The sequence below is a fragment of the Aulostomus chinensis genome, chromosome 5 (genome assembly GCF_037954235.1).
Source record: "Aulostomus chinensis isolate RoL2024-O1b breed Wild chromosome 5, RoL_Achi_v1.0, whole genome shotgun sequence".
NCBI classification, from domain to species: Eukaryota; Metazoa; Chordata; class Actinopteri; order Syngnathiformes; family Aulostomidae; genus Aulostomus; species Aulostomus chinensis.
Window position 1 is genome coordinate 17,450,158 of NC_141324.1, and position 18,177 is coordinate 17,468,334.

At 40.8% G+C, this 18,177-nt stretch overlaps 1 protein-coding gene across 2 annotated transcripts in view; it reads right to left on the bottom strand.

The window, feature by feature from the left end:
- Positions 1-18,177, bottom strand: part of gpc5c (glypican 5c) — a 103,365-nt gene that overhangs the window by 16,281 nt on the left and 68,907 nt on the right. For both annotated transcript variants that reach the window (XM_086203577.1, XM_086203576.1), the window contains 2 exons: positions 16,095-16,215; positions 4,282-4,423 (listed from right to left, as the gene is read on the bottom strand). In XM_086203577.1, coding sequence (XP_086059703.1) covers positions 4,282-4,423; positions 16,095-16,215 — 263 coding nt within the window. The remainder of the gene's footprint in view (positions 1-4,281; positions 4,424-16,094; positions 16,216-18,177) is intronic.

Consider the following 18,177-nt stretch of genomic DNA (forward strand, 5'->3'; position numbering starts at 1 on the left):
ACAATTACTACCAATGGGTTCATGCTACAGCTTTCATCACTAAATTGCAGCGTGTGTGTGTGTGTGTGTATGAGAGAGAGAGAGAGAGAGAGAGAGAGAGAGAGAGAGAGAGACAGAGCATGCCGGGGGTGTCCTCACTTTCTTGATGAGCTCACCACCTGACAGATGGTGTTTGTTACCAAAAGAGAATTGTACTTCCACACGTTATTTTTCAGTACATCCCTCCAGCCCAATCACAAGATGTGTTTATCCGTGCATTCGCTGCTTTCTTCACTTCCGACTTCTTTTTAGTTTTAATGACTTTCTCACACCTTTTGCTAGGCATGTACCTCAACATCAGCACAAACGCCGCACTGCAGTCAAATACAGAAGTCACTGAAATGCTTTGTTTTGTTGCCGCTGTGAAGAAAACGTTCAGTTCCCATAACATTTGTGGTTGTACAGCTTCGCACCAGGCTTTGCCAGACACCTCTGCGTTCTGAGAAAAGTAGCCTTTTACTTTTTTGATGTACAGACTTTGAGTCTCCTCTGTCTTCTAAATGGAAAGATAGTGGTCCAATGCCAGTGTGGGTCTTTTAAAGATTAATATGTTAATGAGAACGCTACAAATGAATAGCTTCTTTGGAGGGAGCAACCCCTAAGTGTTCCCTGGCCGATACAGTTAATAAGCTATAGTCACGCCACAGAATGTACCACAGAAAGAGGCCCTCATATAGCTCCAGGGGAGAGGAAAGATATGGTTCATTGAAGAGTCACTGATTTATTTGACTCTTCATGGCTTATAGTCATGGCAGTTCGTACATGACCAGGCCCCGTTTGGTTGGCACAGTACACTAACATGTCCCCCGGCAAGAGTGGGATCTGAACCGAGATCAAGCGGGCATGACATCATGCAATCAGACTGTGCTTTTTATAGAAATGGAGAGTAAAGTGGAATTTATGAATTATATTCCAATACTTGTCAGCAGATTCATTTTAACTGGATGATTATAACATTTATAAATTCCTGTAAAACTTTAGAAATAAAACTTTCATGTGGTTGCCAACAAAAACTTGCCACTGAGGCCCGGATCTATAAACATCTTTGTCTGAACTCGTCTTCCTCCCGTTCGTCGCCACCTCCTCATCTCCTCAGTGAAGACTTGCTGTAGTTCCATCACATCTGAGTGATAATAGAGACAGCGAGTCTGTTCTTCACAGATTAGCGCTGCTCATTACTTTGCTAATGAAGTCTCTTTTACCAGAACAGTGGGCAGTCGTGCCCCCTTTTAACACGGACGTCGGGAGCTCGGTCAGAGACTACACACGAGAGCAAGAGCAGACTAATTCACTGACCAATGGAAAGCAAAGTATCTTGACCACTATTATCCCCAAAAGAGTTTGCCTCCGAGCAGAAGGGAGGAGTGTGTGAATAAAGTAACCCGACAAAAAATGCGTTAGAATTGATAGCTGCCACGACGATTGGCTTTTACCTCAGCGATTTGACGTTGCGGGCCCTTTTGTAAAAACACACACAGAAGAGTTTTCTGTGCACATATGCTACTTTTGCAGATTGGGGATGCGCACCCATGTTGGCTCCACACACAAATGGGTTATATGACGTGCAATGTATTCAGAGCGTGTGCGAACCTGTCTTTTCATCCAATCATTGAACGCATCACACTTGGAATGAATAACATATAAGGATCTTACTTTGCTCGTCTCCCTACACACAACAGTAACAGGAATAAAATGCCATTCAAAGGTGAAAAAGATACCAACAAAACAGTTATGAGTTCCAAAAAAACCAAATGTTAGAAAAACAAAGAGTAGATTTAAAACCCAAATAATGAGTAAGTAAATCCGCGCAACAATTGAAAGATATGTTATTCACATTCATTTTTCATTTGCACTAATTTTTTTTGTAAGGGCACATTGTTTGCTGGTGATTGAAAGTGGAAAATCAAGAGTGACGATACAAACTCTATTTTGAGAGGACGCCCACTCGCTGCACACAAAAATAGGAACACCTGTCTTTGTGCTTCTTCACTTCAGCGACACTCCCTACATGTTCCGTGCTATGCGCCAAAATACCACACGCTGTAGATGTGAGTCCCAAAAAATAAATAAAAAAATAAATCAAAATCAATCCGACAGTGTTTCTGATTGATTATCCACTGCTGCCGGGTTACTGGTGCTGCTGTCAGAGCTCTAAGACTGGCTTGCGTTTTTTTTCATCCACATTGCAACAAGGAGGATCTATCCAGGGAAGTGTCTTACTGGGGATGTAATGGCTATTGATTTGAGTATTAGCTGAATTGTGGTGTTGATGCTCTTCTTGCTATCATCTGAAGTACTTTTAAATTGCACTGAAAGCTAATGATTAGCTGTTGTCGTCTGTTTGTGTGCCAGTGCAGAGACAGTGCAGCTTCTGATCGGCCCTGGAAGTAAAACGATTGTGATATGTTCCCGAGTAAAGTCAAAACTTTGATATTTGCATTTAAATGTGAAAAAGGGAAAACTGTCATAAAAGCTAGTTATGAGGATGCAAAGATTAGCTGCAATATCAAACCTCCAGCCTGCTCCCTAAACAGTCAGTCATATCCTTTGATACTGAGCTGAGCGACACCCAATCAAAGTCTGACTGATATCCAAACGCAGTTGTGTGTAAAACTGGGAACCCTCCCAGTAGGGAGTGGGAATACAACCAATTGATTTGATAGCCTTTAAAGCCTTTTGAGTGTACAGCATCTGAGGAAACAGCCCACAGGCAAAACACTAGATGGCAAAACATCCTAATGATGCAAAGACGCAACCACTTTTAGGTCCCGTTCTCACTTCAACCGTGGGCGATACCACTAAGCGGTACCCCTCTGTGATGCCCATTCTTGTCTAGAGGTGTCACGATACTCCTTGGGATAAAGGGCCAAGTGCTACTGCTCCATATTTAAGATGACCTCTTCAAACTAAGGAGTAGGAGAATTTTCCCAGAATGCCTTGTGAATCACCAGCAATATGGAAGTACAAGCGAGCAAAGAAACCTACACATGTCAGAATTACAATGACCTTAGTTTAATATTATTTCAATGTGTCTCTTTTTTAGCAATACTGATATCTCAGCAATGTCATCTGTTTAAAATTACAAAGTTATTACTTTTTTTTACCACATTTTGGCAGATTTTCATGATGCATTCACCTCAATTTGATGGTTTACGATACCTAAAATGTATCTGAAGTCCAGCAGCTTTTCAGCTCCTGTATCCAGACTGGTGGTCTGGATACAGGAGCTGTGTTTCTGGTGACTCGTTGATAGATTTATTCCTTAAATTGAAGTTGTAAAGGAATCTTGGGCATCCGCGTTTTTCAACCTCCTCCGTCAATTCCCGTCCCGTATCGGAGAGGAGGATCTTCAGTATAGAAGTACAGAGAGGATCTGAGAACCATGACGATTTGCCTGCTTCATATCTTTGTTGTAGCTTGATTGCATTCAGTTAAAAAAAAAAAAAAAAAAACTACAATGTGTCACTAATTTTAAAAATCTGCAGGCAAAACTATTTTTCACAAAAGAATTTGACAAAAAAAAGATTTTCCTACTCAGCTCCTCTTGTCGGCATGTGAAAAGAGCAATGAATTCCTCTCATTGCTATTTTGAGGATATCTTTTTTCCCCCTTCCTTTTGATCACAGAGAGCGGAAAGTCAACCGGAAATTAAGGAAAACAAATGAAGAATGCAACAAAAATTCCATGTCAAATATGAAATTGGATGCGGTGATTACCGTGTTGGGTCGCAACAACACGACAGTCTTTTTTTGTGAGTTTGCTCGCTTGGACTGTAATACTTGTCGTGACCTATTTACCAGAAACATAATCAAAAAACCCAACCTGGTACCTGCTGATGTTGCGCAGGGATACGTGGACTAATCCTTTATTCTAGTAAGATGAGATTCTTCAAACTAGAGTCTATTGTCTGTGTGGAATATATATAATTAGGGATAATTTGTGTGAAGTTTCTGCAGGAGATCAAATCATTTTCAAAGCCAGCGTGTCCCAACACCTCCCTGTCAGCATGTGCCAACGAAAGGCTTGTTGTTAAGAGCTGAAGTTAACGGACCGGGAGAGCATGTGTGGGAACATATGTTTCTCCTGCCACGTTGGTGAAATGTGACTGAGAAAACATTTTAAGGCTGATTGAGCATGAAAAAATAAATGGGTATTAATCATCCGAAAGCCGACTGGCGTGAGCGTCACATGACAGGTGAAAGGTGTGAGGCCTAGAGGAGTGAAGGGGGATGGGTTACTTACAAGTCTTTTCTGGACCGTCTCCTGAGGCTTGACATCCATCTTCATCGTCGCATTCCGTGGTGCTGCCCTCCTCTGTTTCTCCGCTGCCCAGCTCCTCCCAGGGATCCAACTGGCCTAGTTTTGGAAACGTCTCCTGGGTCTCCTGGACCACAAACACAGAAACACAGAAGTGTATTACACACCAGTTCACGCTACAGAATCACTAGTCCTGCAGTTCGTCTGTACCTGAAAGACAACGCCATCAGAAACTGAGTAACGTCAGCGTTCTGTGACTTCACCCAGCTGTGACATCAGCATGCTAACATGATCACGTTGACATGCTTATATTTGCAAGAGAGGGAAGTTCGTTGATATTCGGAATCAACTGTCACTTGTTTTCTGTTAAAGATGAGAACAAGCAATATTTGAACAAAAATGCACGACGATCCTATAAGATATGTTAGTCCAGACCTTTTAAGAAAGAAAGCTGCTGAAGATAATTATAGAGCTAAAGTCCTCACTATAGAGCCCTCACAAAAACTAAGCTCATGTTCAGTCCACAGCAGCTCAACTGTGAAAGAAAGAGCAAAAAAAAGAGAAAAGGAAAAAAAAAACGCAATGAAAATTCTAAGGCTGTTTTAATGAAACTCAACAGGATCCTTCGGACGAAGCACGGGGAAATGTATGCTTCCTGCAAAAGTAAAGCTGCATGTTTCCTTTTCGTAGATTTACAGGGAGGTACAAAAAGATGACAAAGAAATGTGAGCAGTAACACACACAAACACACACACACACACAAACACACACGTACTAGTTATGGTTTACGGTTATAGGATGTACAAACATTACAACCTGTTGACTGGCCTTGTTGTGTGTCCTGTTTTGTGTGTGCAGCTCTGAAGCTGCAATGCGACAAGCTGCTGTATGATATGTTGTGGTAGAAGTTGAACTTTGTATGTGTGTGTGTGTGTGTGTAGGGGGGGGGGGGGATAATGTCAGGAAATGTAGAATGACACAGACTTTAATAGTAAATGTAAATGAATCATCTATATGCTGAATCGGCATGAAGACAGATGTGATGGTGGATGATTTCTTGGTTCTGGAGAGCAGCCATGTTTTATAATTATTATTCTTTTTAAATAAAGGTACTCAATAAATGTCGTGCATAGTCCCCGAATACTTGGCTGAACAGAATGGATGTTGTTTAGTAGGACCATTGAGATAACCAGTGGGGTATTACGCTAATAACTGTGCCATTCAGGGGAAGTTAACCACAATACCGCTCGGCCCAGCTGTCCTTAAAGGATGTTAATTAGGGAATCAATTAAGGCGCCGTCACCGTGGAAACCGCAGTAGCGCCACTGTCGTTTGGCCCCTATCCAGTGTAGTTTGTTGGTTTGTTCTGAATATGTCAGGACTGGAAAATAACAGCCAATTTATTCTCTTTGAGTTTCAAACCCAACACGGTCATTTAAAAGTACCACACATGGAGGTTAATTGTGATGTTCCAGCAGCATTGTGAAGACGCACATTTCCAATTTGAACTTGGAGCTTAACTTATGAGAGATATGCAGTATTCCAACGGTTAGTAAAGACTTTAAATGCATAATACACAGTGAATCCTCTCTCTCTCTCTCTCTCCATCTATCTGTTCTCTGATAGACGGCTGCAGCAGACTAGCTCTGGGTTTCAATGAGTGTTTTAAGCTGTTTTCGAAATTGCCTTTTTTTTCCTTTTTTTTTTTTTTTCTAATTTCACTTTTCTATCTCCTTTAGTGCAGACACAGTCATGACATCAAGGGACTGTTCAAAATGAGGACATTGCTGTTTGTTTTACATGAAAGCAGAGCATGACAGTGTGTGTGTGTGAAGTGGTAATGATGTTAGAGATGCATTCATGATTAGTGTAACAGTGAACGATAGCAAAAGCTAAAGTTACAGATGGAAAAAAAGTCACAAGTGTCGGCTTTGTGACATCTTCCTTCGCAGTGCTTCATTATTCAGGTCCGGGCAGCTCTTGTTTTTCATGCTGGTTCTTCTAATTAGGAAATCCATTTTCCCACAAATGAAGATGAATCAAACCCGTGATGACGCAACAGCAACTGTCAACATTTTAAAATGATAAAATTCATAACTAATCAGCCGTTTCGTGCAACAACTTTGCATCTTAGACCAAAAAGTGACCTCAAGCGAGATGGACTCTTCGTGCGCTTTAAAGCGGGAGTAGTTTTCAAGCCCATCTCTGTTTTACCTAAAAAAATGGTAAAAGTACACGTTCAATTTTAGTTTTTTAGTTTTTTTTTTTCAATGTCATGGTCGATGTGGTGTGGAGAATTTCAGGATTTGACCTAAAAAAAAAAAAAGTCTCTTTATTATTTTTTTTTTTTTGAGCAAACATGTACAAGTACGAAGTGCAAAAATTCTCAAAATTCCTCCTGAGAACTTATTTTAATTCACATTAAGGTATCATGAGCTCAGGGGGTAAAGCAGCTGTCTGGGAATAAAAAGGTCATCGGTTTGATTCTGGCTCAGCCTAATATTAAAGCCACTCAATCAAATAATATTAAAAAGAAACAAAAAAAACCCAAACAAAAACAAAAAACCCTGAACAGTGATGCAATTTCAGAGAGAAATCAATTTGCAACTTCACAGGCCCCGAGAAAAATAAGAGTGAAAACAAAAGTAAAGGGTACAAGACAAGAAATAATAATAAAAATAATAAATTATATAAGGTGTTTGGGCAGAAATGCTGTTTGCTGACGAAGTTGTGAAAGCAGGAGAGGGGGGATGAGGGTGGGAGGAGGAGATCAAAAAACAAGATGCCAACCTTCTTGCCTACAGCTTTGCCTTGAAATTACCTTGGCATCCAAAGACAAATCAGGTATTCCCAAAACACTCTGAATAAAATCCCACATCATTAAATGTTTTCTAGCTCTTCTTTCACCCTGCCAACTTTCAAAGGCATTCTTGAGTGAGAGGGTGATGGGGCAAGTTTGAGATCATCCGGAGCCGAATTCCTGCCCGTATGTGACTGCGTCCTCGTCATGTTAAAATCTTTACTGTCCAAAGTAACCAATCAAGGGAGGCTGGAAAAACCCTGTCAGAGCTGAAAGAGCATGTCCTGGACTCCTCCGGGAGTCTGCTACGGACGCCAGCTATGTGGAAACAGAAAATCTGATTATGAGATGCATAATGTGAAATGTCCTCATCGGGGAATTGGATATGAATACTCTGAACGGTCACTGTGTGTGTGTGTGTGTGTGTGTGTGCGGGCGCGTGCATCTGTGCACTTAATGTTTTCGTGTGCATGTACAGTACATTGCAATATGCGCGATGCTGCAGGGATCATTGCCTGAAGAGCAGTCATGCGTTCACTGGTCTAATTTGATGGCATTTACAGAATCGATTAAAAAAATTTTTGAAAAATGTATCCAGGCAGAAATGTTTCTGGCATACACAGATTTGCTTGGAACAAATGTAGTCAGGAAATTTTTCTTTCTATATTTTAGAAATCATCTCCTCAGCCGCCACCAAAAACGTCTTTTTTCACAACTCAAATTAGAATATATTTCCAAAATTAGTCAATTTTTCCGAGAATTCTGTAATAACTCTGTTCCTAGACAACAGCACACCCGCACTGCACTGCAAGTTAGCACAGGCCGCTTCTGTTGCTAACCGTAAGTGACAGTTTATTGGCCGTGAACTCTTGTTACCGTCATGAGTCAATCACAGCAACACACTGTGGCACCGGTGCTCTCACACCCTACCCCTGTCAGGTACTCACCAAGCCTCATTTTGTGTGTGTGTGTGTGTGTGTGTGTGTGTGTGTGTGTGTGTGTGTGTCTGTGTGTGTCTGTGTGTGTGCGTGCATGCGCGCGTGTGTAATGTATGAACAAGAGAATAAACTTTGGCTTCTGTCAGCAAATAATGGATACGTTGCTAACAAAGGTTTGACAGTTTGAGGGACATCAGCAGTTTTAAGAGAGCGTGTTTCAACAGCTACCTGGCTGATGAAAATTCACTGGTGTGAGATGTGAGGGTCAATAAGCAGTGAAGGCTGCTGCTGTCAAGCTATGAACTACAAACCTTTTCCACTTCAAACTGGAAGTACGCAGAATAAAAAGCTTTGAAGTTACATAATTCTAACCAGGTCACTCACTATATGCTCCACACATTCTAATTACAGTCTCTTATCCTTTCTTGATGTATTAGTTCTCATCATGCTGTTGGTCACTTTTAAATGTCTCAGGTCGTTTTACCAGTGTCTGTCCGGTGAAGTGAATTAACTCAAAGGTTGCCAAAGGGTCTGAGATTACCTCCCACCATCCGCTAAATGTGGTGAGTAAATCTCTCAACTGGGGGTAAATGTTTGAACCAAAACAGAGAAGTAATAAGTATTTAATCACAAAAGAAAGGAGATCAGCTTCAGACCGTCGCTACCCTGCCGGTAGAGTGGACACACCTGCACCGCCCCTCCCTCTCACCCCGCTGCAATAAAAGTGAGAGATACAGTCTTCATAACTACATAGGTTGTGCTTCCACAACACTGGAAACTTCGGCCAGACTGCAAACGAGTCATGGTGCATTCACTTGCACCTCGTAATTTTGGAAGTTTTACAATTTTTTTTAATAATTCCTCTATTGAAACACATATTTGAACCTTGAGAATGAACTGAGAGTTGTAATCTTGAAAACAAAAGTCCTGCTGTGTGAAGATTTGTTGACACGCGCGCACACCAATAGAAACGTGTGGAATATGAATATTGATGTGAGTTGTGCTGGGTTAATTAAGTTGAGCATTATACTTTTCCAAAGTTTAATGTGAGTTAATGAAATCTACTTCTCAGGAAGCACTTCTACTTTTTTCATTAATCGTTTCACAGTGGCATGGGATTATTTAACAAGCACTTGTTTCGCTCATTTTCACCCCTAATAAAAATGTTAATTAAGTGTAGTTTTAGCTACGTTTTTTTATTATTATCAAGTATATATCCAATTACACCGGGGACTCGCCTGAAAAAGTTTGGGAACTACTGTATTAACTCCCTTCCCTTGAATCCTAAAATATCTGCTAATCCCTGTAGCTCCACCCTGCCTCCATCTTGAATTAAATGGTCCACACGGCACAGAAGAAGGAAAAAGTGATGCAGTTTAGTTTCCCGTTAGGAGAACAAAATTCCCATTTGGTAATTATCCCTTTTCTGCATGCTGCCATTTTCAAATTCAACCTCACTGTGGAAAGCAACAACAAAATTCCAGGCCAGCTAGCTAGCTAGCTAGCTAGCATCAACCTACACACTGAAAACGGCGAGTTTTGTTGAAGATTTGGATCGTGCAGTCTGGAAGGACTGCTTGGTTATTTTGTTAAACAGCTGTAAATATGTACAACACATATATAAGCAAGTTTCTTTCATCGGTGTTCTTTTGCAAGGTCACTGCATCCTAGCTTAGCACAGCTCATGGTGATTATAAATGGCTCACAGAGACACAATAAAACCATTTGTTTTGGTTTGCTTTTTCTCCTCCACCAGAATGAGACGGTCCCATGCTTCATCTGACTTTACTTGAAGTAAACAGTTCAATTTTTTTTTTTCATTTTCTAAAAAGTAAGATCTTTGGTGCCCTACTCGTTCTTGCAGACACCCTCCCTTTAGACGATGGTGTAATGACATGAGCACCATATCTGATGTCTGAGGGGGATTTTAATGGCTTTATGTCAGAAACACAAACAGGAATCCCTGAACTAACATTAAACCGACAAGGAGAGAAAATCAACCCACTGTGGAAACAGTCGCTTGATTTCTTTTATGATCTTGGCATCAAAATCTCATCAAACTTTTTTTTCTGCAGTTTGAGTCTGGGTCTGTCAAGTTTGGTTGCCAAGATAACAAGAAGCAGCGGGCAGATTTATTGCCGTATTGTTGCTACAGCAGCAGCAGCAGAGCTCCTGTGAAGGCCAGTTCAATCATCTTCTTCAAGTGGAAAGAATCCGTCCCCTCCCTGTGACGAACAAGTAACTGGGCTTGAGCGTTCGCTTCATCCCTGGCCTCCTCCGCTCACTCTAATACGACTAAGGAGTTTACATCTGAATAGCAACTACCGTGACTGACACAACTACAGAGCAACTCTAAATCCCCATAGTAACTGATAGATTCAAGGATTGACTGAATGTGTAGATGGGATGTGGTGAGAGTTTGTTAAACACAAGTCAGATCTCTCTGATGTGGAACCTGGCTGGGCCACAGGCCAAACCACACGGCTAAGCAGTAGTCAATCTCATCAATCAGAAAAACAACTCGCTCCTATGTACAGGGGCCTTTCATCCTGGAGACTCTCCAATTGTCCACCCGCCACGGCTTTCATCATTTCCAATGTTGAGCCGGTGTGAATGTGTGTGTGTGTCTCCAAGAAACCAGTCAAGAGGAAAATAAGAAGCATTAAGAACGATCGCCCGGGTGTTTTTGCTGTGCGAGGTGCCGCTGACTAACTTTACATTAACCAAAACTGCATATTGACAAATTGACAAATGATCACATGGAAACAAATAGAGCATTGTAAAAGGAATCCCCATAAAACAGCTGGACTGATGGCTGAGAATCAAAAATCCACTTTGAAACATTTATTGTCTACATTAGCAATATTAACAGGCAGAGAGCAAGTGAGCGAAGAAGAGGAAAGTCAGAGAAAATACACAGAGGAGGACCAGAACGCCAACATACTTAATGGTCCATTTTATAGGAGGTCAAGAGATTAGGCTTGTCCCACATGTGTGTGTTAGTGTGTGTCTGTGTGTATGTGTGTCTGTGTGTGTGTTACAATCAGCTATTACATCAATGTTGTCAAGGCAGATGTGAAACTCATCCCTTTTTCACCTTGCAAACCTTTGTGTGTGTGTACATATGTGAATTCTACATACACTCCACTCGTGCTTGTACATGCCTTTGTATCTACCAACACACACATTTACACACTCTCCCACACACTCATCTTGTATTCAACTCTGAGTGCTTTAAGAGCAGAGTGCCACGGGTAGATGAAGGGTCAGAGTCTGTGATACATCAGCAGCAATTTCCCAATCCTCTTAGTGCCCCAGTGCTCAGACTAACTACTCTCTGGTAGGTAAAAATACACACGTCTTAACCTCACTAATCCCGGAAATGGAGGTTATTCAAATTTGGAAAAGCTCAGATTAGAGATTCATTGAAATACCTGCAATACCTTTCTAGTAAAATAGAAGGGAATGTGTATCCAATTTCAAATCGGTCTATTCTTCCGCCTTTTTCAAATTTTTTTTAACTGAAAAGTCCAAGACTGAAGGAAAGCAAACACATCGAGTTGGCTGAACATCTCGTATTGATACAAAACTTGAACTTCGAACTCTCAGAACGTCTTCAGTAAATTGAAGATTGGTATAAAATCTATTCGTTAATCAGCGGCTTTACTGTGACTTTCTAGGAAGTTTAAGTAGCTTTGTGAAATATAAAAGTACAAGAAAACAAGCACATACAAAATGAGGGATTAAAAGAAAGTATTTAGTCCATCCAGGAAATGTCAGCTACATGATCGTAGAAATGTCGACATGATTATCCACACTCCAGGGAAGTGTCTCTTCTTGTTGAATTATGCAAAAAAAATACAAAGACTATTTCCCTGAATTCTTGTCTCAGGCTGGTGCTTCAAAAACAACCACATTCAATTCTGGTGTAGCTCTGAATCTTGGAAGAGACGCAGAAACACTGAGTAGAACTCGAGATGCAACACCGGAAAGTTAATAAGCGTTCCCATTTTATAGTCTCCTAATTATCCTCATCGCTCATTTTTATGTTTCCTGCATTAGCTAACTGGCTATCTCCTTAATTACAAATGTGATTGCTGAGTGTGAGCTAATGTGTGCAAAAGTTATGAAATTAGTTTTGATAAAGAAGTGACGTTACATGTATTCAGTTGAAACGGAACATTGACACAAGTTCAAATTTCAACAGCAGATTATCAACTAGACAAGTGAGTTCTGTGCTGCTCTTCTGTGAGTGTTCCTTGGAAACCTGCCCCCCCCCCCCCATGGCGCTCCTCATGGTAGTTTTACATGAACAAAGCTGACATGTTAGAAAGCAGTAGGCTCAGTGTAAATGTGACAATTTGGAGGTGCTTTGTCAGACTTTTTCAATCTTTTGCACCACTCCATTTGAGGCTTGTTGGAAACAAGTGGCTATATTTAGAAACTTCATCATGTTGCCAGACCATGAAAAAAATTCTATGGAAAACAAAAGGAAATAAATAAGATAGTAGAATTCTAATAACTAGAAAATCATTGTAATGCACACTCCAAACCCATAGGGGGCAGCATATTTAGATGACGCTGGGGTGTCTGCCCTCATTATAAGGCGATGATATGCATCATCCACACTGTCAGCTTCATCTCCAGGCAGTATGGTTTTGGTCCGGCTGCGGAATTTATGAGGAGGAGGAGGCGAGTTGCTGCAGCGACTCATTACTGCCTCTAGAGGTCTGGAGTGGTATTACAGGGAAAGGTGGACAGGTGCCACTGTCAGGTGTTACATGCTCAGTATGAGACTGCCAGACAGTGAACATTTCCTGCTGTTCAATAACACCAACACTATTTTAGCTGCCCTTTCTGCCAACTGGCAAAACAGTCAATCCAAAGTCATAAATTACTTATGGAGTCACTTATTGTAGAAGATCTTAAAATCCTACAAATAGAGATTCTTTGTTAATATATCCTTATTAGCACAATTTGTCAGAAAAGTGTTTGACACCCCGCATGTTGGGGGGCGGGGGGGGGGGGTAGTGGAGGGAAACTGTTAACTAAGTTTTGCAACTTTGCATCAGAATTTGGATAAGCATTATCACATCATAATTAACTGCCTCTGAAATGATGATAAAATGCTGCCTTGATCTTTTCAACAATATCAGTGTCAATATTTCTAACAAATGAGGTTTTAACATATTAAAATTTGGCCAAATATTGTTTTTTTCTGCAATCATTTTATTACAGGTCTTATATAATCATTTAGACTGGTGTTCCAGTTCACATACTGCTTACAGTTGTGAGACTGTATGATGTATTAATCAGGTTAAATTCCCTTTGGATAAGGAAACTGCTTGACTTCAAGACAAAATGAAACAGCAAGGTCATTTTCTAGTTGTCAGATTCTCATAAGAGTTGAAAAACTATTTGTCTTACTCTGTGTCTCCATATTCACCAAGTGGTCCTTCACCGTCCTGTCTTTACAAAAACGTTTGTGACGTTTGTCTTTGTCATTTTGGTCCATCCAGGCTCATTTTCAGCGAAGAACAAAATGAACCATTTCCTCTGGTTGACAAGAATTTACTCCTCTGTGGTAACAGTCTCACTATTGCGGACACTTGGGACACATTCACTGAGGTGTTACTGATCCAATTCCATTAGAAATTAGAATTTGCTGAAAATTGAAATTGACCATTTCAACCAGGACTTTGGTCAGAGCTGCTGTAACAACATGAAGTAGCGCGTTGTTAGGGCTCCAGAACACCAGCTGAGGGGGAAATGGTGTTAGACTGTTCAGCTGGTTAATACGCAGTGTCCAATTCTGATGAAAACATCTTATGCTATGTAAATTAGTGTGAAAAAGTTACAAAAGTGAGTCAAAATGTATCTGTTAATATTAAAAAAATAAAACAATGACAGTTTTGAAACAAACGTTTTGGAGAATTGTGTTGCGGAACAGCTGAATTCACGTGATTAGACGACTCCTGCCTGCGTGGACGTGTCCCGGACAACCTGTCACATTATGCAGTTAAACAATCTGTGATTCTTTTTCTTTAATCTGGCACAAACACAAAGCTCTGCCACCTGGTCTATATTCAAGGTAGTCTTTTCAACCCTGAAAAATGTCAACAGGACATCCAACCAACTCTGCATAGTTACCATGACAACTGGGTACTTGACAACAACTATGTACAATGGAATGTTGTGGTCTGTCAGAAGTGATCTTGAGCTGTCAGGCAGGTGGATGGCTGGCTGAGAGACACTGTATGTATGTATGTACGCGAGATGTAAGAGCCGTGAAATGATGTGAAGATGAAGAAGGAGGAGGAGGAGGAGGAGGAGGTGAAGTTTCAAAAAAAAAGTGCAGATGTGGATTAAAAAAAGTGAGTGGAGTAAGGGCAAATAGAGGTGCATTCACAAAAAGAACAAAAGTCATATCAGACAAACGGCAAGCGGAGCGAGTTCTTTGGTGGGCTAAATGGGAAATGAGAAATAAAATAGCTCAGTGAAAGGGTAAAAACAGGAGACAGAAAGAAGGATGATGAGACAGAGAGAAAGAGAGAGATAGCCGGTGTACTATCTGTGGGCATAATTTTCAGGGCAACAAAAGGGCAGGCAGGCAGAGGGGAACCAAATCCTGGTCCGTTTGTCTCCTCCAATGGCCTCTAGGGACTGTGTGAAATGGCCCTTTTCTTCTTGGTTCTTTTCAGCTCTAAACCCCATCTACATGACAAACAGTGTCACTTTGAAGCTGCTTGTGTCATCTCGGCCTATCTGTCATTCATTCCTGACCTTTTGCTCCCGCCTCTCATCTTTCTTTTTTCTTTTTTCTTTCCACAGTTTTTCACTTTTTTCCTTTTTGTCACTGTCGGCCTTTCATCCTTTTCATTTAACTTTGATATCTGTCTGTGCTCCAAATAAGTCTTTGGATCTGAAGGAAATGGCAAAGAACATTTTAGTAGTTCTGAACATGTGTTGTGATGAGTGAGGAAAATTCTCGACTCGTTAATGAAGACTTACATTGTGGGGTGCTTAGTACTTCGGTTAACTAATAACCTTTGACCTGTTACAGAGTCCCTGCAGGGTTTTCTTTTTGTGTGTGATTGTTGCAGTCAAAAATGCTTGATTTTGTGGCAGCTTCTTAGAGACTATGACTAAATTTTCAAGTTTATTGTGGTAAAATTAGCAAAACTGACAAAATTGGTGATTTGGTGCAAAAATTGCGATTTGTTGGAAAAATAATGCAACCTCTCCTCCAATTTTAACCAACAGAGTCATATGTAATAACTCGCTACGATAATAGTAGTTCCACATTAAAAAACATTGAGAATATATTCGTTCTCAGTTCATTTCAAGTGAAAAACCCGACTTGTGCTGTAGAAATAAGTGCACAGATGCTTTTTATATGCTCTTAATGAAACGGGTTGGATTTTTCCATTGTATCAGTACATTGCCAGTGAAACCAACCAACAAAAAGTGCAACATTTTCCAACTTTGTGCAGAGATACCATCAACTGTTTTGCAACAACAGTTAAAGCATTTGATTGATTTTACATTAATTTTTTGACTGACTTGAATTCAGTTAAACTTTAATAGCAACAATGGTCGGGATAGCAACAGTAGTTATATCTTGAAATTGCACCTTCAAGCACCGCCTATGGGTGAAGATGTTGAACTTAGAGGTTCACGCGCTGGATTGTACAACCTCTAAATACATTTCTAACATCTACAGTTTATGCTGCAGTGCCACCTTTAACAGTGGACAAAATAGAATAATAAAAATGTGAGCGATTAGCATGGGTTGCTCCGCTAAGCCCCTTGTTATCAGTGGAGTAAACAATGAGGCCAGTCAGTAGCAACATTTGACATGCACAGTAATTGCAGTGACCCCTCTGGGCGCTCAGGCAGATATTATGTGTGACAAATGGATGAACAAGCAAGTGATTAAGTTGCCCCCTTTAGGTCAAACACTTTATTCTTGAAGCCCTTTAGCAGAGGAGCATTTGTGCTCAATCAAAGTGAACTTTATTAGTGATGAAGTGGCCTCACAGTGAACGTAGTCATCCTACCTGGTTGAAGCTTTCCAACCTCTCTTTGACCTCAGCCAGTGTAGGGTTCGGGGTGCGAACTTTGACCTCTGGATTTTGCCTCTGAGCGTGCAGACCGTTTCCGACCACTCTGCCGGTGTAGCTGGAAGTCAGATATTTCGGGAGGGAGAAAAAGAAGAAATGATGGATAACCTGTCAGCTGTTGCAAGACAAACAGGAAGTAATCATGAAGCACAATCTGACACTTGGTTGCTGTGTTCCACTTGTGGTTCTTGTTGAAAGTAACAGGGTGTCACTTTTCTATCAAGTATCACGATGGAAGAAAAACTTTTACTTCACTGTATTACCATTAAAATGATCTCTCTTTAATTGAAATAAAAGTAAGTCAACAAAAATTGTAACAGAAACCATTCAAACAGTAGTCCATCAATTTCTGTGTATAAAAATCTGTCTGAAAACTAAAAACCATAACTCATGCTTCATTTTTTTTTAAGGGACGTCACACACTGAAAAATATGTTTAGCGTGAACAAATGAAACAAACGGGGTCAGAGATCCTTAAATGCCTCTCTCATGATCTTCATAACTAAACGCTGCCTTATAAAAATGAAATTTGGAGAAATGGTGAACTGGACCTGCTAATCCCTGGCATGCTCCGTGGGCCTGGAGCTCAGCGGGGATTAGAGCTGTTGATTTTGTCAGAGCTGTTTTGAGCTGATGTCAGAGAGGCTGACATTTCTAGCTGCATGCCCGATTTGGACGGGACTGGTTTCACTTTTGTCCTAATGGGCATAAAAAGGGATTTTTTTGGCAAAAAAATGTACATAATTACCAGAATTATATGAGTCAACATTACAGAGGTTTTATAGTAAAAGAAAAAAAAATGAATGGGGAAAATTGATAACATTATATTTCATTCATTAAAGGCAGCTTTATACAAATGTATGCTTGTACTTTTATCTTTGTGAGGACCTTCATTGACATAATGCATTCTCTAGCTCCTTTATGCTAAACCAGCTCAGCTAAATACCCAACCCTAAATCGAACCTTGACCTAATTCTAATCCTGACCCTAAAACCAAGTCTTGACCTTCACACGGCCCTCTGAAGTTGTGAGGATGTCCTCACTCTGTGAATTGAACATGTGTTCTAGTCCTCACTATGTAGCAAGTACAAGGACACACGCACACACACACGGTGCATTTTGTGTTATTCTAAAGTAACTAGCTGTCATCATTTGGTATTTTATAATTGCTTTAATTCGTTTTTGTGAATTAATACAATGACTATTACAGGTTATCAGGATTAAATCGTAGATCTGTTGACTGTTCAAGGCCACAGGCAGAACAAAGCCAATGACTGTATTTCTGGACATGTTATATTCTGATCAAAATCTTTGTTGATGCAATATTTCGAAGAACGATTTTTGTCAAGATGAATATTATCGGCGGCACGGTGGTGCAGTGGTCAGCACTGTCGCCTCACAGCAAGAAGGTTCCTGGTTCAAGTCCCGGCTCCACCACAGGATCTTTCTGTGTGGAGCCTCCATGTTCTCCCTGTTCCTGTGTGGGTTCTCTCTGGTACTCCAGCTTCCTCCACAGTCCAAAGACATCAAGAGAGGACGAGGCTGATTGATACTCTAAATTGACTGTAGGTGTGACTGTGAGTGTGAATGGTTGTCTGTCTCTATGTGTTGGCCCTGTGATGGACTGGTGACCTGTCCAAGGTGAACCACGCCTCTCTCTCCATAGCCACTGGGATAGGCTCCTGCCCCCCGACCCTTAACAGCAATAAGCGGAAGAAAATGGATGGATGGATGGATGAATATCATCACATCTCCATCCTTGGTAGACGTAGGCACTCAGTGTGTCCTGAGATCTGAACGACTGAATCACTGTGTTTATGTCTTACCTTCAATCAGATCTCTTAACTACAGCAAGCTGTAGATGCATCACTCATAATAATGAAATAAAACAATCCCGCAGGCATTTTATCAATGATTGTCTGGGAATAACGACAGCTTGTCGTGCAGAAGTGAGCAGAAGTTCATCAAAAGTTACCCCTGCCTTATTGAGAGAGTGAAAGATTCAGGGTTTCAGATCCACC